This window comes from Sceloporus occidentalis, unplaced genomic scaffold, assembly GCF_023333645.1.
Source record: "Sceloporus occidentalis isolate IW3139 unplaced genomic scaffold, rSceOcc1.0.p SCAF_149, whole genome shotgun sequence".
In the NCBI taxonomy this organism is placed as follows: domain Eukaryota; kingdom Metazoa; phylum Chordata; class Lepidosauria; order Squamata; family Phrynosomatidae; genus Sceloporus; species Sceloporus occidentalis.
The window spans coordinates 1,643,435-1,666,017 of NW_028317129.1; the positions used below are offsets into that span (position 1 = coordinate 1,643,435).

At 40.5% G+C, this 22,583-nt stretch overlaps 1 protein-coding gene across 1 annotated transcript in view; it reads left to right on the forward strand.

Annotated features, from left to right (window-relative positions):
- LOC149280694 (serine/threonine-protein kinase Nek1-like) overlaps positions 1-21,937 on the forward strand; it is a 51,844-nt gene extending 29,907 nt beyond the window's left edge. The window contains exons 18-33 of the mRNA XM_089500162.1: positions 2,470-2,553; positions 3,128-3,205; positions 3,345-3,440; positions 6,438-6,614; positions 6,906-6,971; positions 7,250-7,484; positions 8,264-8,407; positions 8,628-8,819; positions 10,944-11,064; positions 11,893-11,990; positions 12,421-12,632; positions 17,945-18,102; positions 18,373-18,629; positions 20,381-20,514; positions 21,054-21,186; positions 21,771-21,937. Coding sequence (XP_089356288.1) covers positions 2,470-2,553; positions 3,128-3,205; positions 3,345-3,440; positions 6,438-6,614; positions 6,906-6,971; positions 7,250-7,484; positions 8,264-8,407; positions 8,628-8,819; positions 10,944-11,064; positions 11,893-11,990; positions 12,421-12,632; positions 17,945-18,102; positions 18,373-18,629; positions 20,381-20,514; positions 21,054-21,186; positions 21,771-21,937 — 2,352 coding nt within the window. The remainder of the gene's footprint in view (positions 1-2,469; positions 2,554-3,127; positions 3,206-3,344; positions 3,441-6,437; positions 6,615-6,905; positions 6,972-7,249; positions 7,485-8,263; positions 8,408-8,627; positions 8,820-10,943; positions 11,065-11,892; positions 11,991-12,420; positions 12,633-17,944; positions 18,103-18,372; positions 18,630-20,380; positions 20,515-21,053; positions 21,187-21,770) is intronic.
- Positions 21,938-22,583: the final 646 nt, after the last annotated feature.

Sequence of the window (22,583 nt, forward strand, 5' to 3'; positions counted from 1 at the left end):
TGCATTAATACTTGTCCGTGAGTTGCCTTATGGATTCATATAATCGGCGTTGCTACCCTACAACAAGGTCACCAATGCAGAAACCTGTTTGGCTGAACTTCTTTTCTTGTTCTACACTCCAGCATTTAATTGACATGCTGCGATCTATAAATCCACTTTAAATAAACCGTAAATATTTTTTTTGCCCACAAAAATATCTCTCCTGATGTTGAATTGTGTGTATCAGGGTCCAAGTATTTGAATTTTTTTTAAAATTAGTTCAAAGGTACATCAATGCACACACATTTGTACAGGGCACTATGCCCTTATTCCTCCGCATAGACCGTCATTCTTGGTCTAATTCTTGGCAGCGGGTAGGCATTTTGGGGGACATTGTGAAGGTTTCCCGTAGCCCCCACCATTCTTACACTTGATACGTTAAATGGTGAACAGGATGCCCTGTACAGCCTGGCAGCTGTCTATGGAGGCAGGCCAATCTCTTCAGGAGGAGGCAAGACCCGAAACAAAGAAGAACAGGTAGGCTTCCTGCATGCCATGTGGCTGGCATCGCAAGCCATTAACATAACGGTGCATGTATATTTCCCAGGACCTCTTAGCTGTATGTTAACTGTACTAACACGCTACGGTTTGCTGCGATCACTTCCCGCATCTATATCTGCTCCGTGCGTCTTGTACGTGTTTTATGTTCCAATGTGATAAACCCTTCACCTGCCTCTGGGACCTTTTAATTTTGCCATGCTAAAACAATGTGATGATTAGCCCTACCTACCGCCGTCCTTAATCATTTGTCTGGAATCATTCCATGTTATCCGTCCTTAACCATCAATGTTCTTCTTCACCAAGCATAACAACAAAAAAACAAAAAACAAAACTTGTATTTTCACCTCTATTGGAGTGAGAAGGGATAGCGGACCCTAGAGATGTCCCCTGGTGGCCAATTCAACATACGTGTAATCTATCCACTATTGGCAAATTATACTGTAAGAATGAAGGCAAATTGTAGTTTATTTTATTATTATTATTATTGTTATTATATGCATTATTTTTGGCAGTATAGGTTTTGAGCCTCAAAATTACAATCTTCTAGATATACCATTTCCGAGCCCTGGTTTTTCATTGGCTAGTACATTAAATTGTACCTGTCATACAAAAAAACGACTTTCATGAAATATATTGGATTGTATTTTCGGGCTGCTGGCTAAACTACTTGTAAATTGATCAGTATGTAATTATATAGTAAACATCATTTTATCCGTATATTGTCAACCAGTCATGTTATCTGTGCACGACTGCTTCCATGGGATCTGTTGCTTAGCCCTTTGGAGAAAGTCCACTTGTAAACAGCAACATCAGAATTTTTTTTCCCCTTCTAACTTACAGTAATTAATTTTTGCATAACTCCCTAGATAGTTTGTGTGATAAAAATGATTTAGTTGTATACAGGGGAAATGCACTCTATGGCCAGCTGGGGGCAGTAGTCTGTTCTTCTTTTAGATACCATTACCGTTTGGTGGGGTTATGCATCATACAATATGGGTATTTGGTAACATTATAAAATCTATTCATGTAACTAATAAATATTCTGTGTATAATTCAGCAGATCTATGATCTATTGTATATAATATCTGATGGGGCAGAGACATACATGTAGACTTGTAATTTATTATTTATTATTATCTTTTATTTATGTAGCGCCAGCAATTTACGCTGTTTGTAGTCCTTAGCAAAGAGGAATCAGACGCTGGTCTTCTGATTAGAAAGCGAGCAAGTAAAAAAGAAAATAAATGGTTTATCAAGTTACTTCTTTTAGTTTTAGAAATTAAATTTATAAAGTCACGGAAAGTCACAAACTTTCACAAACCTTCCTGGCACTTTCCCTTTTTTTTTTTTTTTTTTTTTTTTGCATGTATACATTATTATGCGATTTGAAAAGGAGAAAAAAAATGTTTTCTGTATCGAAAAGCTTCGTCACCTAAACGTTTAAAGGGAGTTCCCACCAAATGTTCTTATTAACAATAGAATGCTCAGTCTCAAATAGCCAGCCTGATTCCCTGACTGCAGATAAAGGAGGTTTATTGGAACAAAAATAAGATAAAACTAGCTTTTTGTCAATGCTATCCAACAAAATTGTATACAGTATCATATTTTATCACCATGGAGTAAAATATTTTTTTCCCATTGGATTTCCCCTTTAGAACTGCATTGCTTCAGTTCCCGAAGCCTAGTCTTACTTACTCAGATAAAAATAAGAAAACATAACATTGTTTTCTAATTCAGTTTTTCTCTGTTGACTACATTTTTTACCCTTTAGCGTTTTTTTTTGTTTTTTTTTTGCATGCTCTAAAATCCTGTTGACATCCGTGAGGACCCTGTCTCATCTTTTATGTATTACATTGTGTAGCCGGCGAGCGGAACATGCCGCCCCGGTTTGCAGGTAAAACATAGGAGTTTTTATCTTGTTTCTCACAGGAATATTTGGCAAGACTGCGCCAGATCAGGCTTCAGAATTTTAACGAACGACAACAAATCAAAGCCAAGCTACGTGGAGAGAAGGCGAGTGGCGCGTCTAGCTATAGCGTATGTGTTTTGAGGCTGGTACACTGTAGCTGGGGTCGGTGCAGCACCTTGTGTGGTCCACGGCGCGTTGGTATAATTAATGAACAAACCTATAGTACATAAACATTCACAAATAGAGTAAATAACTTCCTGCCTGACCATGATATGTATGGGTTCATCGTGGTCATATGGGATATAGATAAAACTCGCATCTTACGATTATATCAAATGCTCGACAGAGGACTTTACACTTGGACATTGTCCAGAGGAGCATCCGATGATGCTGGAGATTTTGCTAAGCTTTGACCATTCATTTCAGTTCCTTCTTGTATTGGGTTTATGTATTTTCTGTATGGGGCAAGTTGTGTATGATAGAAGCCGACAGCCATTGGCACATGATGACGGCTTCTTCTTGTGCCATTTTTGGCCTTTCTTTTGAAAAAGCCGTGCCTAGACTATGGTGCTCACCACCTTCTCTTTGTGTGAAACTTGGTATTGTGTTTTTAAGCAGGATTTATATGGGTTAGTAGTCAAATTCTTTAGTAAGACTAATTTTTTTACTTTTTAATAGGGGGATGAAGGTGACACCGGTAGCAACAGCAGCAACGAAGACGCTGAATTAAGAAGAAAGAAAATTGAAGCCTTGAAGGTATTGGGATTCTCGCTGTTACATGAAAGTGCTGGCCCGACACCTTTAATTCAGGTTGTAATTGTAAGGTTCCCCGTGAGTGCCCTGCAGGGCTTCAATCCCGGACGTACTCACACTTTGTTTTTTCCTCTTTCTACAGGCCCAAGCAAATGCCAGAGCAGCTGTGTTAAAGGAGGAACTCGAGCGAAAAAGGAGAGAAGCGGATGAAAGAGAAAAGAGAGCGTGGGAAGAGCATGTGAGGAAAAGCTGCTTTTATCATTATTATTTATAATCATTTTCAATAAAAATCGCTGTTGTACCTTATCCTCCGGCAACATTCCTAACGCTACGATATGTGGGAGCCCGGAAGAAATACTGTACTCGTGTCAAATATTTATACGTCTCGGGGAGCTTAATTGCAACCTGACATCAGATGAGTACCAGTAGCTTGAAGAAAGCTGTTGCAGTAGAGAAGGCTTCTTAAAAATCTTGTGCCCCCCCCATCAATCATCCAATCATTGGCGCAGAATGTCAGGACATGAGATGGATGGGAAGCTGTAGCTCTGCAGCTTCTTCCCAAGGTGTAAAGTACCCCCTCCCCATTTGAACAACGCATATGAACTGTCTTAGAGAGTACTAAAGTGTCTTTAGTGGACTCCCTGTGACTCCGGAGGACTCTTTTAAAGTGTAAATGATGTCTGGAGTGTCACTTTAAGACATGCTGGTAGAGAAGGACTCTTCTTTTCTTTTGAATGTAAGCTGAGCCTCTTTTGAACACCTCAGACTGGCTGCGCGTGAGAATTCTTATTCCTCCTCGTGAATTGTGCACAATTGCTTAATATTAAATGAGGCAGAAATGTGTCAGGCTTACAAAGAATTCCGTGGGGGGGCCCCGTAATATACGCAAGCTGTAAGTAAAGCCCATATTTTTGTTCTTTGTGGCAGCTTTGCTACCTCCTTTGATTTCCCCGGAGACGTCAGCGGTCGCGTTTCCATTATGGCGTGTAGTAAAGCACGGGGCGCCGGTTCCGGGGCTGCGTTCTCCGCGCTTGGAGCAGACGGGAATAAAGCTGTCGGGGTTAGCAGTTTATAGTCCGTCTCGAGACGATACAATGGGCTCATTGACACAGGCAGGCATGTTGTTTTTATGATCCCCTAGATATCAATCTAATTAAAACGGAAGGAAAAAAAAGTATAATGAACAACACATCGCGAGATCTATACATTTTCTTTTTATATACACGCTCCAGTTGCAGCAGAACCGCACGGTTAGCTGATCCGTGTACTGCCATTAACCATTTGAGTGCTGCTGGATGAGGGGGAAAGCTAGCTTTTTCAAGGTCAAGCCATGACCGGTTTTGGTTATTTTTTTTTTTTTAAATAATTTTAATTTCCATACATAAAGGACAGCTTTGTGCTATGATATGTTATCAGATAGTTTCCGGTAGTTGCTTTTATTATATATTCTTGCTATATAAAGTCTATACGTTTTTTACTGATCTGAAGCATACAGCTTTACAATTCTAGACGGCACGCTTATTTTACAGAACAGAACGATGTTATTGGTAAAAAGCTATAAAATTTTAGAAAAAGTCCAAGTCTCTTTATCTTACGTGACGTCGAGTCTAAACCGGATGAATGGCTGTAAAATGGGGCTAGCAGTAGGAACAATGATGGAACAGGATAGAACCTGCAGAGCTTGCCATCAACGATTTACATGGCGGAAAGAAAGAACTGAAATAAGTGATAGTTTAATGTAACTGGGCTTTTCTATTAATGTAAAATCTTATACCATAATGTAAAGGGTAGTGAAAATGAAACAATTGCGTGCCCTGTCGGTTTGTGGTTAGGTGTTTGGCATGTGGTTTTCCGTGACCACAGAATGGCGTCCCTGTCTAAAGTGTACACCGTAGCCACAAAACCCGAGACAAAACACATGATCGCCTAAAGCCAGTGGCCCTGTCTGCCAGCGAAAGGTTAATTGTTACTAAAGTTATTCTTGTGTGGTCTTCCAGGTGCAGGACCTGTTTATTTGACATGTGGCTTCCCTCGCTTGTCTTTGCACGTACAGCTAGCATTTACAACGATGGCTTCGTTTTTTAACAACCATCTACCTTTTAACAACTTGAAGCTGTTTGACTTAATCCCCCGAACGGTGAAACGCTTTGTACGAAGGTGACGGATGCACGAGTTGCGATTTTTATAACTTTCTACCAAACTATGTCTGAGCAGCAACTGGAATTGTTCCATAGGCTCTGTGAATCGTTCATTGAGATATAGAATACAGTAAATGCCGTTACGCTTGTTTAGCGGGAACGGTATCCCGAGACAAGTTATTTACCAAGAGTGTTATCCCGGCTGTAGCGATGCTCCTGTCCCATTGGGATTATTTTATCAGCACACACACCAGGTCATCCTCTTTAGTATGATAAGAAATAGTGTCTCCTGGTCACACGTTACGTATAATGCCCCAGTGTCATTCCTATTCATTCACTGAGATCTGTATACATGAAGATCGGGTTTGGGTGTGGGAAAGGATTTCTTAGCTGTGTGAAGCAGGAGGGAAGAATCTGTGGTTTTTGTGTGTGCCGTTTGGACTTGGTAGAGAATTACATGTTTTAATTTACAGAGAAGGTGGTAGGTAAGTGGAACAGTGTTGGGATAGCCATATGGCTGTTCTGAAGCCAAGTACACAAAACACACCAAGATTGAGTGCATACCCAGCGAATACCATTCACAAAAGGAAATTGCAAAAGTTAGCAAAAACGAGGATTATGTGCAGCGTTTCTTGTAAACCTTTTTTTTACAATTAATGTGGTTCTTCTGTTAACAAAAAAAAGAACCGCAGTAATGCTAACAAAAGAACCGCATTAACGTTAACAAACGGTTCTTTTTTTTGTTAGAGTTAATGCGGTTCTTCTTTTGTTAGCGTTAATGCGGTTCTTTTTTTTGTTAACTTTAATGAGATTCTTTTTTTGTTAACATTTATGTGGTTCTTCTGTTGTTAATGGTAATGTTGACGTTAACGCGGTTCTTCTGTTGGTAACGTTAACGCGGTTCTTCTGTTGGTAACGTTAACGCGGTTCTTCTGTTGGTAACGTTAACGCGGTTCTTCTGTTGGTAACGTTAACGCGGTTCTTCTGTTGGTAACGTTAACGCGGTTCTTCTGTTGGTAACGTTAACGCGGTTCTTCTGTTGGTAACGTTAACGCGGTTCTTCTTTTGTTAACGCTAATGCGGTTCTTGTCTTGCAGTTGGCAGCACGAGGAATCAAGAACCACAATGTGCCTTTTAGTGCAGTAGGAGCAGCACCTGGTTCTCCCAGCCATGCAAATGTTTCAGCCCAGGGTTCCCCGGTCAGAGGCGCAGCTCCAGTGAAACTCTCTGCACCAGTAATTTCCATGACCTCAGCGCTGAAGAATGTGGGGGCTGTACGTTTTTTTGGGGTTTTTTTGGAGGGGGGGGTTCTGTACTAAAAAAGTAATACGTTTGTTATCCTTAGGATCATTTTATTGACAAAATTATGAAAGAAAATAAAAGTTGCTCCATGATCAATACAGAGGTATAAACCTCAGGCATCAGCCAGTCATTACTTTACACAAATTTAATTTATGCACAACTATTGCAAGGCTTCTTTAAATCTGGCCTCTTAATGGTGCTGAAGAAGCGCTTCTTCCAGTGAGGTTTACCTAATCTTTTGTTTGTTTCTCTTTTGGTAAAAGGAAGAAGCTGCGCTAGCAGAAGTAAGGAGTGCTGCAGAGTCCAAAAAACCAGAAACCTCAATCCAAGTAGGTGGTGACTTGTGATTTTTCTTTTTTGACGCTCGTTCATTATGTTGAGCACTTTAGCACAGTAATGTTTCTTTAAAGTCCTGTCTGGTGCCAAAAAGCAGGGCTTTTCCCAACCACAACAGAAACCTGCCAATATGGCTACACCGTGTATTATAATGGCAGAGGTCGTCGTACCAAAGATCTTTACATTATCCACCAGTCTGTTGTTAAATGAAACTCGTTGGGCCCTGATTATTTCGGGTTTATCGAGACTCCCTCCACTATTGTGTTTTCAGAATGAAAAACGTGAAATACTTCGTAGATTAAATCAGAACCTCAAAGCTCAGGAAGAAATTGAAGACGGCAATCAGAACCCGGAAGTGAAGGGTGAACGAGGCGCCACCAAGGAATCTCAGCAGGAGGGTGGAGATCAAGAAGCGGGTGATCGGAAGAAATGGCAGGCAGAACCTCCTCCGCTGATCCCCCTCGCCCAGCTCACGCTGATAGAGGACACGGTGGTGGCTGATGAGAGTAAGTTCCCGCCAAGCGGCAGTATTGGTGACTGCTTGCACTATAATTGGCTCAAAGCTACCTTCTCAAAGGTTTCTCGCTCAATATTTATCCTAGGCCATTTTTACCTCAAGGTTGTCGTATTTTCAGGCTTGCTCGGTAGGAGGCCACAGAAATTTGACCTCTTTGGGTTATAAAAAGTGGTTATTCTGGTCATTTAGGACTTTAATTGTTGTTATTATTATTATTTCATAAATATAATAAATTATTATTTCATAAATAATAATAAGACTTTAATATAATCCAGATATGTAATTGGGGTCCTTTTTCCTATAATTTTTAATCTTCTCGCACATATTAGTTACAAATATACATACTTGATATTTTTTTTTCTTTTTGTTGACAGACGACTTCATCATAGATGATTAGACATGTCATTAGCATAGCTTTGGCCATGAAAATGTTATTTTCCTTTTTTTTTTTTTTTTTTTTCTTTCCCCAATACCTTTTAATATTTCCATATTAACCTAATAATTTACAAGATTATTCCGGGTTTACCGATTCTCGCTCCACTATTGTGTTCAGAATGAAAAACGTGAAATGCTTTGTGGATTAAGTCAGAACCTCAAAGCTCAGGAACAAATGTGACCTCTTTGGGTCTTAAAAAGTGGTTATTCAGGTCATTCAGGATTTTAATATAATCCTAATAACTCCTAGATGGTTTATATCCATAAATGAATTCTGGGGAATAGCGTTGTACAGTATATAGTGTTCCCGTTTTTAGTGTGGTATTCTCGTAGGTCTTACAAGTGAGGATGTCATCAAGCTAGATGTAGGTGAACCACAAAGACGCCTGTGGGGGAAAAGTCCGGCTGACTCCGTGCTGCGAATCCTCGGCGAAGCTGAACTTCAGCTCCAGACCGAATATCTCAAAGTGACAGCAGGTAGGCCTCACAGTGTGCGATAATACCGCTGGATTTGTGAGGGATATTTCAGGAGTTTGTGCTGTTCTTTTCTAGGTTACTCTGTTTGTAGTTGTGCCCCCAGCAGTTAGTGTCCTACAACCTTTTGCCGCACATCACAGCTTTATCCCTTGGTCTTACCCATTGTGATGAATGGCTAAGGGAATTTGGCCTGTGTGTTGCCTATAATCTCTTTCTGTAGTTGAACCGTGCACCGAGACCGATGAAGCTGATGCTCAGCAAGATCAGCATCTCGTTCAGGAAATACTAGAAGATTCATCTGGCGTCAGTGATGATCTGGTTGGATCTAAAGCTCAAAAGGTACCAGAGCCTGAGCACCCACCAGAACCAGATGTCGAGCTCGTTGCTGAGAAGTCACTGGACCAGCCATGTGGTACGAGGTTTTACATTTCTAATGCAAGCTTGGTGTAATTACATAAAATCAGTGTTACAATGTGTTCCCAGATGTTCCTATAACCAACCCTACAAGCTGAGGGGTCTTACACTTCCATCATTACCAAGGGTCATATATTAAAACATCTGACGTGTACCATGGGGTTCCTTTATCATATCGAGAATCTTCTCGGGAATAAAAAAGCTGTGGCTTTGTCGGTACCTCAGCGATTGAACTTTTTCACTCCCCGGTGTCACTATACATTTTGAGGGGCAAAGCAGAGTGAGCTTTTCTTGTAATAAGGACAGAGCTAGCCCTGCATAATGCATAGTCAGTGCGGGGAGATGCTGATTTAGATATACAAGGCAAGTTTGGCATTTCTTAAAGTACGGCAGGGAAGTATATTTCTGAGGAGCAGAAATATTAGGACAAGGTTATAGCCTAAAAGTAGAGGGTCAGAGGCCTAGTTTTTAACTTTGCTGAGAAAGTGGTAGATATTGGCATGGGGAGGAAATTTAAACATGTATTGGATAGGCAGAGAACAGGGGTGTCTGAGTCTGTCTGCAGAGTTCATATAATAAACAATATAATAAATACTGCGCATTTCACTGCTTGTGAAATGAGTTTGTATTCAAGAGCCTTACGCCCTCAGCCGAAACCTCCGCAGGGTCTAGTAAAAAATCACTGTAAAAACGGCTTCTATGTTGGGATATATTGTAAAAATGATAGAGTGCTAACTTCTGAACTTTTTGGACATCTGAGATGAAAATTTAGATAAATGTACTATTTAAACATAATCACTGAAATCGGTCTGTAACAACCAAAAGGCACCTTCCCGCTGTTACGCCATCATAATCATATTAAGCCTTTTCAAAAATGTAGAGTTCAAAGGAAGAATATATTTTTAAGCTGTTTTAGAGTCGGCGATCCACAGGTAAAAGATACTTTATTTTACATGTAACAAGGACGGTATTTAGAAATCCCCATGCCTTGAGACGTGCTGTTTCAGAGGCCTCCCGCACAGTTTCTATCCTCATTGACGGCCCCCATTGAGTATTAACTAGAAGCGGCATTGGAGATGGACTACAGAGAGCTGCATGCTCCACGGACTCCCACTAGGTGGCGCTAAATGCCATTTCTCGGCGACGGCTTTCATACCGCTTCATGTTTGGTCTAAACAGCAGTCTAGTCCAAACCTGCCCCCGGGTGCATCTGTTCTTTATACTGGATAGTAAAATCCATGTAAACTATTTCCTACCGACAGATGGACGAGAAGCAACGTGAACTATGTCGTGTATTTTTACGTGTGATGTATATAGATGGCACATTGTTAACATTATTTCAGATGCCTCTCTTGTGGTTAATGAGTCAGCCGAGCGGTTTAATTATGAAATATGCATAGCCTGTGTCCATCGCCAACGATGTATATTGTATTTAATTCTCGTGTTGGCTGTAAACGGATACCTTTGTGTTATTAAGAGAAGATAATGGAGATAAATAGTGATGCCTCGGGTTTCAGACACACACATTCCCTCGTTAATCCCCCTATTGATATGGGAGAGCCCTTCATGTGCCCTGTGAGAACGAGGACAAAGGGAGCAAGGTGCTCGGGGCTCATCACAAGGAAAAGGGTGAAGACGCAGACTCCTTTGTTACAGTTTTATCCATTCTGATTCTCTTGATCGTGATTCTCCAAATCAGCAACTTCTATAAAAAGGTTGATCTGCAGAAAGCACCTTTATGGAGTCAGCCATATAGTAGTCCAGCCATTTAGATGGCCGGATGAGTGACGCAGTATGTAACCGACAACAGAAAAAAGGGTTTATGATGTAAGCGCTGCGTAAATTGTTGGCGCTATATAAATAAAAAATAATAATAATAATAGATGGGGGTATTGCTCATAAGCTTACACATCTAAAGTTAAAGGGAACAAGGGAAACACAAGATGTGCAATGGTAACGTCAGTAGCGGTTCATAATCGAAGGTACCTCTTGGTGTGAAACATACAGTATTCTAGCTCACAAATACAATGCATACATCCAGCTTCCATTGTTCTGTGCTTGTAATATCTCTAATGATAGCATATACTTGGCTTTTTGTGTCATTATTCTTGTCTATTGACAGAAGAGGCAGACGACTTGGAAGCTGAAATACTTTTGGATGTTGAAGGCAGTGGGGGAGATGCTGGTGAAGAATGTCCTGTTCAGGTCAAAAACGTTTGGACGGAGCACGACAAGGAGCAAAGGTACGAGGACGATGCAAGTGTCTGAGGGTTTGTCTTGATTATCACAGCATTGAATTGGAGCCCTGTCATCCTTGTGTTTCTTTCTCCATACATTATTTTACTCGTGTTTGTTGGTTCAAGTATCCAATGTCGTAATCTGCGTAAGGACAATGTTTTATCTGCAGTCGCTTTGGCTTCCTTGGCATCCAGAAAGCAGAAGCTCCACAATATGGTTGTGAATGTAACATTTATAAAAGTCATATATTATATCATAAAATATAATGTAAATTCAGCTTCTATATATGTTTGTTCTAATGCCAAAACCTGGATAAAGTCACACTGTACAATATTGCTTCATTATTTCAAATTTTCACCATTTTATGATAATGTTGGTTGCATAAAATACTTGTAGTTTGTTAACAATGAAATGGCAGAAGAATGAGGGTTAAAAACAAAGCTATTGATTATTTTCAACCTCACATGTATTGTTAGTGTCTGGAGACGGGAGAAGCTATACAAAATGATGCGTGCGGCTCCAAAAAAACTTTGCAAGTATCTATAAAGTGCTTTGTAATGTTTGCAAAACAGGTTTCTCACATGCCCCTAAATTGTGATATTATTTTTTCTTTTGTGTGCATCTAACAAGAGGCATTCTTTGAACTCTAGAATGGTTTGCTTAATGCATAATCGTTGACAGATAGTATGAGTGTCCAATAACCACAGATCATCTGATACTCAAGCCGCACAATTTTTTTCTGCTGGTTGACCACACTAAAGTTAATCCTCCGTTTGCACTCGTCTTCCTCATTACGCTGAATTTATATGCTCGTTAAATGTATTCTTTTCCAGTGAGGATCAGGAGGACGCTGCATGTGAACACACGTCTCTGGAGCAAGACGTTAAATTAGATTCAGAGCCAGATTCAGTGCAAGGAGACGATGACACAGGTTAGAGGCAAACTTACATATACCCATTACGTATACCCATTACACAAATATATAAAGTAGGATACATTTCTAAATGAAAAGTATGTTAAAAATACAATAATAGTTATTATATGTAATTACACAAATTACATGAGTTCATCAGCCTAGAATACTATGAAATATTATGCTGGGTAGCTCTGAAAATATGGGGGTGCTTTATTCACCGTAAAGAGGGGCCCATGTAATGGTTCACTGCATATTCGGTAATTGACCAAGATCTAGATCACAGATTGGTTTAAGCTTCTGTGCTTTCAGTATATATTTCTCTGCCTTTATTGTATGGGATCTACGGGTCACATAAATCAGCCGACTGTATCGTTTATTAAAATGATGCTAGTATCATAAATGGTATTTACATTTATCCAATCAATAATTCTTTTTGTCGTTACAGAAAATGCTGTTGGAGATGCCGAAGCACCCAAACCCTTATTTGAAAAAGTTCCTCTTCCACGTTACCCCATTACCCCAAATGTCTCTTCTCAGTCGTCATTTGATGATTCCTTGCCACCCCGATCTCGATCTGCATCTCCTACCAAAGTCAGAGGCAAAACCGCGCTGCTGATCGGGCTCTCCACTGGTCTCTTCGATGCTAATAATCCAAAGGCAAGTGTGGCGTTACCCATCGTATCTGTAAAATCCCATGTAAACCGTACGTTTTCAGCTACTTGCTCAGGAAAACACTTTTGGGACGGCTTTTAAAATGGTTACGTACTGTATTTGCTTGATTATAAGGCAAGTTTTTTTTTTTTTTTTCTGAAAAATGACCTTGTCTAATAATCAAGACCATCTTTTATTCGGACCTTAGATCCGCCCTGAATAAGATCTGTATTTTTAATTTTATTGTTTTTAATTGCAGTACTTAAGTGGCATTAGTCAGTTAAATTCCTATTTTTAAATAGTGTGCAGGACATATTGTGTAGTATATCCCTTTTATTTATAGGTTTACAGCCCCATTTAACTACACTGCTCACATAATATACTTTTTCAAAGAAAAAAAACTTTGCTAAAGCAAAAAGTGTTTGCCATGAGATTGTGAACTCCGGTTTATAAATGCGGATCCTTGGAGCAGTGAGTTTGTCTCTCCCAGGAATATTCTGGATCTCGGAATATCCCAGTTATACCCGGGCCACGCGCAGCGTGCTTTCATAAACGTGTTATTTCAGTGCCGGCATGCAGTCATAGCTGGGAGATGTCATTTGTCATGTCGCATTGTACTACCGGTACCTGTTATTGAATGGGTAAAAACACGAGTCATTCCAGGACATTCAAACCTAGAAGAGAAATGTGAAAGCCGTAAAGAACGAGTGATTGTTTGTTGGTATTGTTGTGATGACAATATGGTTCCCTGCGGAGTGTTATTAGTGTTTATCTTAGCCTATCATAGGGCTCTGTGGCCCCTTCTTAGAATGTGACCTTTTTGTCTGATTTTGCTTTGAGTGAAGCCCGCAAATAGGTTCATATTAAAATGGTTGCCTTTTGACCATGTTCTATGCATTGCCAGCGCTCTGTGTGCCACGCGGCTGCTCGGCGTGTGCCGATTCGGGGTCTGGTTACCAATGGACTTTGGTGTTGGGTTGTTTTTCGTCACGTGTTGGGACTTTGGCGTTGGGTTGTTTTTCGTCACGTGTTGGGACTTTGGCGTTGGGTTGTTTTTCGTCACGTGTTGGGACTTTGGCGTTGGGTTGTTTTTCGTCACGTGTTGGGACTTTGGCGTTGGGTTGTTTTTCGTCACGTGTTGGGACTTTGGCGTTGGGTTGTTTTTCGTCACGTGTTGGGACTTTGGCGTTGGGTTGTTTTTCGTCACGTGTTGGGACTTTGGCGTTGGGTTGTTTTTCGTCACGTGTTGGGACTTTGGCGTTGGGTTGTTTTTCGTCACGTGTGCATGGCTTCCTTTAGTTTCACGTGAAGGCTGTGCAGTTTCTCAGCTGCGCATGATGTTTCATTTACTCATAGCCCGAAAGTCTGATCACTCACAGCTTGTCACAACTTGCTTTAATTTTTTTTTTATCCATACACCTTCTCTCAATTCCTAAAACATGCAAGAATCGCGCTATTATTCTCAAATCCTGCCCCGTTAACCTTATGCTCTTTGTCTTTGCTCATTTTATGGATATGTTTATGGCATCATGGAAGTTCTACATGCTCCATAGCGGTTACTCCATGTTTCTTACTCTGTAAAGGCAGACGCCTGGTAGTAGCGTTTGTCCCAGTGGGTGAGAGTATGGATACTCTGAGGTGTCCCCCGAGGATGGCTGTTCTTTGGGACCCGCATCCCTTTTGGGAAATACACTTTAAAATTCACTTCTGTAAAAAATAAACATTATTCTTGGAGGTGTGTTGGCAGATGGTTCATTAGTTTAGAAATTAAATACACTATGGTGTTTTTATTTTGCAGAAATGTAGTTTTTAATTAAAAAAAAAAAAGTCTTTTTGCTTTTTGTCTTTGCATTGTCAAAACGTTTCCTCTCCTCCTGGGTCTGGCTTTTGTATCACGTGCTCTTCACCGATGGCCCTCATTAGCAGGTCATGTGATCTCCGTAAACGTAATGTATAAAGGCACTTAAATCCTTGCTAAGTTGATATTACATTGTGGCTTTTCGGATGTCCCCATCTTCTGATGTCAGAAATCGTATGATTATTTTATTACAAAGGCCATTTACAAGCTTGAAGTGTGTTTTGCTGGCTCTGCACAGCAGAAGATAGGATTTTGCATTCTTCCTTTGGGTGCTTTTAACATTTTCTTTAGCGCTTATTTCTGTCTATTTGGAATCGTCCTCCACAGCAACTCCATGCCTTCCGAGTCAACGAGGTCAGATACACCCAACATTCACGATGCTGATAACCCTGTTGAGAGGCAGAGAAGTGTACATGTCTTTGCTGTTTAAAGCTTAAATTTTTTTTTTCCCCCAAAAAAATTTCATGTAGAACATCACATAACCGGTGTAATGAGTTATAATATAATAGATAAAGCTTCACATTTCACAGTCTACCAAGTGCAGTAATTCTGGTGTCTACCGGATTCCTACAAAACCGGAAGCCATGTGCGGAGATCGTTCCAATTTCAGGTGCTTTTGGCAAAAACTGCTTTATTTCCAGTTTCTTGTAGCGTAACTGATGTGACGTCTGATAGCTCTGGTGCATTTATATATAAAGAATTAATACATTATATTATCACATGCGCTACAGACCTGTATGTCATTTCTAGTGCAGCCTGGTATGTACTCCTGGAAAATCTTTGGCTAATTAAGTTAAAAATTATAAACGTTTTCCTTTTCTAGTAGAAATTAAGTGCAGCGTATTTCTTCCTCGTACCTTACCCCACCGCTAACAGACGGTCCTATTACATGGAGAGCAAAAACAAAACCCACCCAAAAATGGCTGTAATATATATCTGAGCCGTTACACTATGACCTCATTATCCGCTTCTGACCTGACGTAATAATCCGTCGAGATGGAAAGATTGGAAATGTACCTGGCAAGGATAAATCTCTACTGTTGAGTTTTCTCAACTATCAAAACTGACATCTAATTTTAGTGACTGCAAAAAAGCTACACAAAAAAATCTACTTCACCTCAGTTACTTCCACACGAGTCAATAAGGAATCTGTATGCCGGAGCCGTGGGCAGGACTGAGCAGTAACGCGGGACACTCATCCACGCTCCTGGGGTTTACTGATGCTGGGAAATCACGCTTTCAGAATTTCCGTTTAGAGGTTACATCGCCCTTTATTAGAACTAAACACTTACCAAGCTACATCTTTTAAGACTTGGTCATAGGGTCATAGTGTATGTGCAAGCTTCTGCTTGGCCTTGTCCCATTGTGAGGCCACCATAAGCCTCAAATTGTGTTACATTATAACTATTGGGAATTGGGGCATTGCTTCAGAGGAACATCGTCAACTGTATATATTCCTTTTAATTAACGGTGTATAGATGTTTGTTACTGCAAGTGTTAACGTGATGTTCATCCTTAATCAAAGTAACCCTTGTCAGACAGGACCTAGTGGCCACCCGGCTGCAGTAAGAGTATAGGCTTCTCGCTCTCTTTCGTTGCAGTTGTCTATCTCGGTCACCTGTTGCTTAGTATTATAAACTTGAATAAAAAAGGAAATCGCTAACAGAGGACTTTGTTTTAATACCTTAGGTGAAGAACATGACGTGGGCGCGCATCGTGCCTTTTTTTCACGGAGTGCCCCTGAATATTAGAAAATGAAATAATTAAAAATGAAATGTTTTTGTTAAACTATGTAAACGGTGACCGTCTCCTGTAACATTTTATTAAGCTTTGTGTCTTTTATTATACATTTGGAGCAACCTCAGACAATACATCAGCTAGCGTGTGCTCCATGTGTGGGGACAGAAAACGTTTCCGTGGGCAGTGTAGTGTTCTAACATTTGATGTTTTTTTTCTTTTTTGGTGGAAATACTTTGCCCATAAGTTAGAAACTAAGCCGAAAATTCTGGTGTTTTGCAGCGGGCGGTGTCTGGAAGAGTTTTTACAATGAGCCCGGGATTACGTGTGAGAAGGCGAGCGTGAGCTTTCACAGCTTTTTAAATACCTAAATTGCAATACAGGCTTTTAACCAAATGATGAAGATCTTCCTGGACATCTGTCACCTCTAAAGTAATTATTTCCAGATTTTCGTAAGGGGTCTGCGTTTAACATTATGGAAATCCTGCCTCCTCCACCGTCGTTAATGCGCGTTCTACACGCTCCGTGGTGGTTACTTCATATCTCTTGCCCTGTACAAGCAGAGGTCTGGTAGTAGTGTTTGCCCCGGTGGGTAAATATATCGATAATCTGGCCGTTCTTTGGGTCCCGCATCCCTTTACTCTCCTGATGATCACATCTCTGACCTCAGGCTGTTTGCTGTGTGTCACAGTGTTCAACAACCCTAAAAGTGACAATATTGTTTGTACGATCTACGGAAAATATTCTTTAAAATTCACTTGTGTAAAAATATACATTTTTCTTCTGGTTGTTTGGAGGTATGTTGGCAGGTGGTTAATTAGTTTAGAAATCAGATACGTTGTGGCGTTTCTATTGACTCTTTGATGCAGAAATACAATTTTAATCTGCTCGCTCTCTGAGGAGCATATTAGTCCTAAATCTTATCTTATCTTATGCAATTTTAACTCATCGTTTTGATCATCAAGTGCCAGTCCCAAAAAGTTTCTCCTGCAAAAAGGCCCAATCCATAGGTCCGCTGGTGAGATGATACTCGAGGAAGCTCACTGGTGTGATTATGATACAGAGCCGAGCACAGTCTTCTTGCAGGTTAAGTCCGCTTGGGTTTCGTTCCTTGTCATGTGAGGTTAGTGAGATAAGTGTCTTCAGTTTTTTTTTTGTTTGTTTTAACATGTTTGATATTTAGTAGCCCAAGCTCTTGTGAAGGGTGCCACAGGTACGCCGTATACATGCCAACCTTCCCGTCATGTATCTGTGCATCAGCACTAGTGACAAAGAACTAGAGGGAAATGTAAGGCAACCACACCATTTTTTGGATCCATGTACCGCATCGTTTGTGTGCCGGTGGTAACGTCACCTGTCTTTGTTGTGGTCACTGCTTGAACCTTACCATGGCTGCTTTTCATAATATTCTCAATAAAAGTGTGTGTCTTCCCTGAACCATTCTGCCTGCCATTAGGAGATTTAGCAACTTTTGATGATCTTGTGTTTAATGCTAAAGAAACAAATGCTGTAACAGAAAGAAGATGCCTCCCTCCTTCTGAACGTGAAGCTGGATAACTTGCCGTCTGGCAGCTAGGAAAACCGAGTGCACTGGCTCTGAAGTGGAACTGCACTTTAAACTAATCCCCGTAATGTAGATGTTACTGATGCGGCACAAGGGAGCGACAGAATGTAATCTCTGTGGGTTTATTGAGCTGGTGCCTTGTTGCATTTCCTTCTGTAGATGTTGAGGACCTGCTCGCTACCAGACCTTTCAAAGCTTTTCAAGACCTTTGTTGATGTTCCCGCCGTGGCTGACGTGCAGAATGAGGAGCAGCTGGAAATCGAGGACATAGAGGATGAGCCCGCTCAGGATGCTGATCACTCAGACTCCGAGGATACGTAAGTCTTATGGCAAATACATAATGCAGCCGGCATACAATGATATACACCTTGTCATAATTTTATTACTAAGAACGTTGCAGAGCATCTTTAGAAAAGCGTCAAAGTAAAATGCATGTTTACATGGAGTTTCATTTTTAGGCTTTTCGTTAACATATTAATTCCATGGCTACACGTATTTTTAACGTAATTCCCATTTTTGTAGAATAAGTCGTTTGCCTTCCAGGTTACTTTCTGTTTCTAATGTTTATATGTTTACTTGATTGCAAGCATGTTTGGAGAGACAGACCGGGATCTGCAGGAATTGCAGGCATCGATGGAGCAGTTACTAAGAGAAGAAGCTGCGGAAGAATATGGCGGTGATGAGGAGACCGTCCTGAATGCAGAGCCGATGGAAGAAAATAAACTAGAGGCCACAGAGTCCACGTTAAGTAACGGTGAAGAACAGAAAGAGGCTGACGACGAGGAGGAAGAAGAGGAGAATCAGCCAAGCAGTGAAAGCGTCATCAATGAAGAATGGCACTCTGGTACGGCCTGTGCGGTGTCATGCGATCTCTGGCATCTGTAGAATTAAAGGGAAACTTAATCGCTAACCCAAATAAAAATCACTTCATGTCAGTCGCTGACATAAAGCTTTTGGTGCAGTATTCAGTCAATGAGGGGTGTCTGACATGAAGAAATATGTATAATTCACATTTTTTTGTTTTGTTTTTTTGTTTTTAAAAAAAGACACATTATGCCCAAAATCCTAACCTGCAAATATATCCATTGAGTAAACACGAGGCTTTAGTAAAATATATTGTTCAAAACAGAAAAGCTCACCTGCCACATCAAGACGAGAAAAAAATAACCGTTACTTAGCTAACAGAAAATGACATTTCGCAGAATGCCAGGTAACAGGTTTTTGTTTTTTTGGTTAAGAGTTTGCAAAAAGTTCCACTTGAATTACTTTCTCAGCATGTTCGCTACACGTCGGCAATAGCAAAACCCAAAGCAATATGTTGGCTTGTAGACTAGATTGTTGATGTTGCTGTCTGTTCTGCAGAATATCGCTGTAGAGAGTGTAGAGAGTGCTGCTTTTCACACCTCCAAATATGTCTTGACCTGCTTTAAGAATACTGATTCTGGGGGGAGATGAGTTACTATCCCTCATATCTAGTATATAAGTACAGGTCTGACACAATCTAGTGTTTTTTACATCTGCTGTGTCCTCTTCTGACACCGAGAGTTATTTGCTAAAAAAAAAATCATTCTGGCCCCTTGACATCCCAATATGTGTACGAATTCATGGTTTTAAGGCAGGCGTGAAAGCTTCAGAATAAAGTATTTATAACAAGCAACTTAAACCACCTCTGCTCCCACACTAAAACCTTAAAATGCTTTTCTTTCCACAAAATGTCCTGTGGATTAGTTGTTCCATTTTACAGACTTTCACATCACACAGTTGTTTATCACAAGCTAAGAATGACTTGTAGCAAATTCCCTGTTTTCAAATGATTCTTCTAGATCTGCCCTCCGCATCTGATCCCACCAGCCCCTGCATGTGCATCCCGCTTACGGGATCTACAGCTCCTGAACTGCCGCCCGATATCACTGATCATATGTTATAGATCCCGCCAGCCCCTGCATGTGCATCCCGCTTACAGAATATACAGCTCCTGAACTGCCGCCCGATATCACTGATCTTATGTTATAGATCCCGCCAGCCCCTGCATGTGCATCCCGCTTACGGGATCTACAGCTCCTGAACTGCCGCCCGATATCACTGATCATATGTTATAGATCCCGCCAGCCCCTGCATGTGCATCCCGCTTACAGAATATACAGCTCCTGAACTGCCGCCCGATATCACTGATCTTATGTTATAGATCCCGCCAGCCCCTGCATGTGCATCCCGCTTACGGGATCTACAGCTCCTGAACTGCCGCCCGATATCACTGATCATATGTTATTACGCATCTCTTTCAGACTTCCGTCATAACTTTTGCTTCTCCAGGTCTTCGTGTGCATCCTACATGGACGAAACCATTATATGGAAAGTTTATCGCATTTAGGTTCATCTTTCAGCACCTTAAGCTCTATCAATCCACCCCTGATCTAATACCCATTCTACAAGCGCTCATTGCAACTATCTCTGACTTATTTTCCCGTTCCTTAAACTGAATATAAAAAGTCAGTTATCCGGCACCACTATAAATTCTCTTAACAGGTATGATGTAATAATTCTGCTTTTGGGATCATCGGGTCTATGACACATTAGCTCTCTCTGTCTCTGCAGATGACAGCGGAGAGGAGTTTGCCAGCGAATGTGATGATGGGGACAGTGTCTTTGGTCATCTGGAGGAGCTGAGACTCAAACTGGAGCACGAGATTGGTTTTGATACATTCATAGAAGTTTACAACAAAATTAAGGTGATTGCTTTTCTTTTTTGCTGTTTAGTCTGCCGGTTTTGGAAGTGTGTGATGGTTATTTTGAAGTTATTTACAGTGACGATAAACGTCCTTATTGTATGGGGTTTCCTGTTCATTAGAACATATTCTAGCACCTAGGGGACTGCTTCAAAGAGCAGAGTTTTTTGTTACATGACCTTTACGTTTTGACGTCTTAAAAGATCATAGTTTAGAATTAGAGGATCAGAGGCTTACATTTTTTTTTACTTCACTGAGTGATAGATAAGTGGACCAAACTTCCAGCAGAAGTGATAGAGGTTTACACGACAAGGACATTCTGACATCCATGCTATAGTCTTAAGACTATCCTGAATCTAAGATGAGACCGAAAACAAAATTAAAAATGGCTCGTCATAAATGCCAATGTGGCATTATGTGGGTCTACACTAAGTATACTATATCATTTTGTAGTGACCTGCTACATAAAACAATACATAATAATCTATTTGGGGAGAAAAAAAAACCAAACAAAAACCATAACCAGATCTCTCTGATTTTAGGCAATACATGAAGATGAGGATGAAAATATTGACACGTGTTCTACAGTTTTAGAAAACATTCTAGGCCCTGAACACCAGCACCTGTATCCCAGAATCCTCCGCTTGGTCATGGCAGATGGAGTTTATCAAGAAGGTAAGGAACCTGTCCGAAATGAGACGCTGCATTAATGGCCATACGTATGGCTATACGTATCTATCAGTCAAGACACTTATATCCCACTCCTTAAAAAAAATATATAGTGTTCTCAAGTACACCCTCCACGGGACATCTCTTGATACAATTTTCATGCAGTGTTTAGACTCAGCAGCCTTTCCCAATCCTTCAGAATGAAATGCGAGTCATGTGAAATGGCGCATACATACATTTTTCCATGTAATAACTGCTCTTTGTGTGACAAATATTACCGACTACATCATAATAAGCTACGGCTGCCAGTTAACATGACAATACTTGATGATCGTCGTGTAGCAGTGATGTACATTCTGAGTGCCAAATAAGAATGATACGTATTAAACATTAACATGTACAGCACTGGCGGTTAGTGCGCTCCATGATCTCATCCTCACGGGGAGCGGACGCTCTCCTGCATTTAGATTTTCTCACGCATTCCATGACTGAATGCGTGTTTAACCCCTTAATGGTGTAACTGACATGCCTGGCACATCACGGGGTTAAGTGAGCTTAGTAAGTGGTCGTTAATCGTTTTCTTTGCTCAGATGGTGCTTCTTTAATACATTCAGCAATACAAAAAAGTATGCCTGAGCTTCGTGTGATTGCTCTCCCGGGTGATTACATTCGCTTATTGAATGATGTCATGTCTTTTAATATGGAAAGAACGTTTAGGAAGCTCAGCCGCTGTTGCCGAGATGCCTTGTTATGGTAGAATTAGTGCATTGAAAGTGTTAAAATACCACCATAAAATGTAAAAAAAAATGTTAAATGTTAAATACCAATATGCTACTTGTATCCATTGCAGCATAATTTGCATAAAAACATTGAGTATTTCTGAACTCACATTAGATAAATATTAGAGCGGTAGAATATTTTTTTTTTTTTTTAAACAAAGGCAGAAAAGGGGGGGGTTGTCAAATTTTCACCATATTTTATAAAAAAAATTTATAGTAAATTTAGATGATATGATAATAACAATATCTAAAGAATCTCCTTCTTGTCCTGTGGGTTCTTAAATGAGAGAGAAAAAAAATTACAGCTAAATACAAACATACCACAAAAATGTTAAAACAGCCACTGTCACAAAGGGTGCAAAACCCAGTCTGGTCGCAAAGGGGTTAATAATCCAATATAGAATCCTATGTGGTTAAAACAAGCACAACCATGTTCCTTTTTGAGATGATGGACATTTTAAAGGCCAACGTGTGAAATCCAGACAGGCAATGAGGCAACATGACGGGTTCAGGAAGAGCGGGGTGTAAAGAGAAAATAGCCGCGGGAAATGAGCGTATGTTTGTGTTTCTAAATAACCCTGGAGTCCGTCGTAGCAGATTGTGAAGATGATGAGTGTAATATAC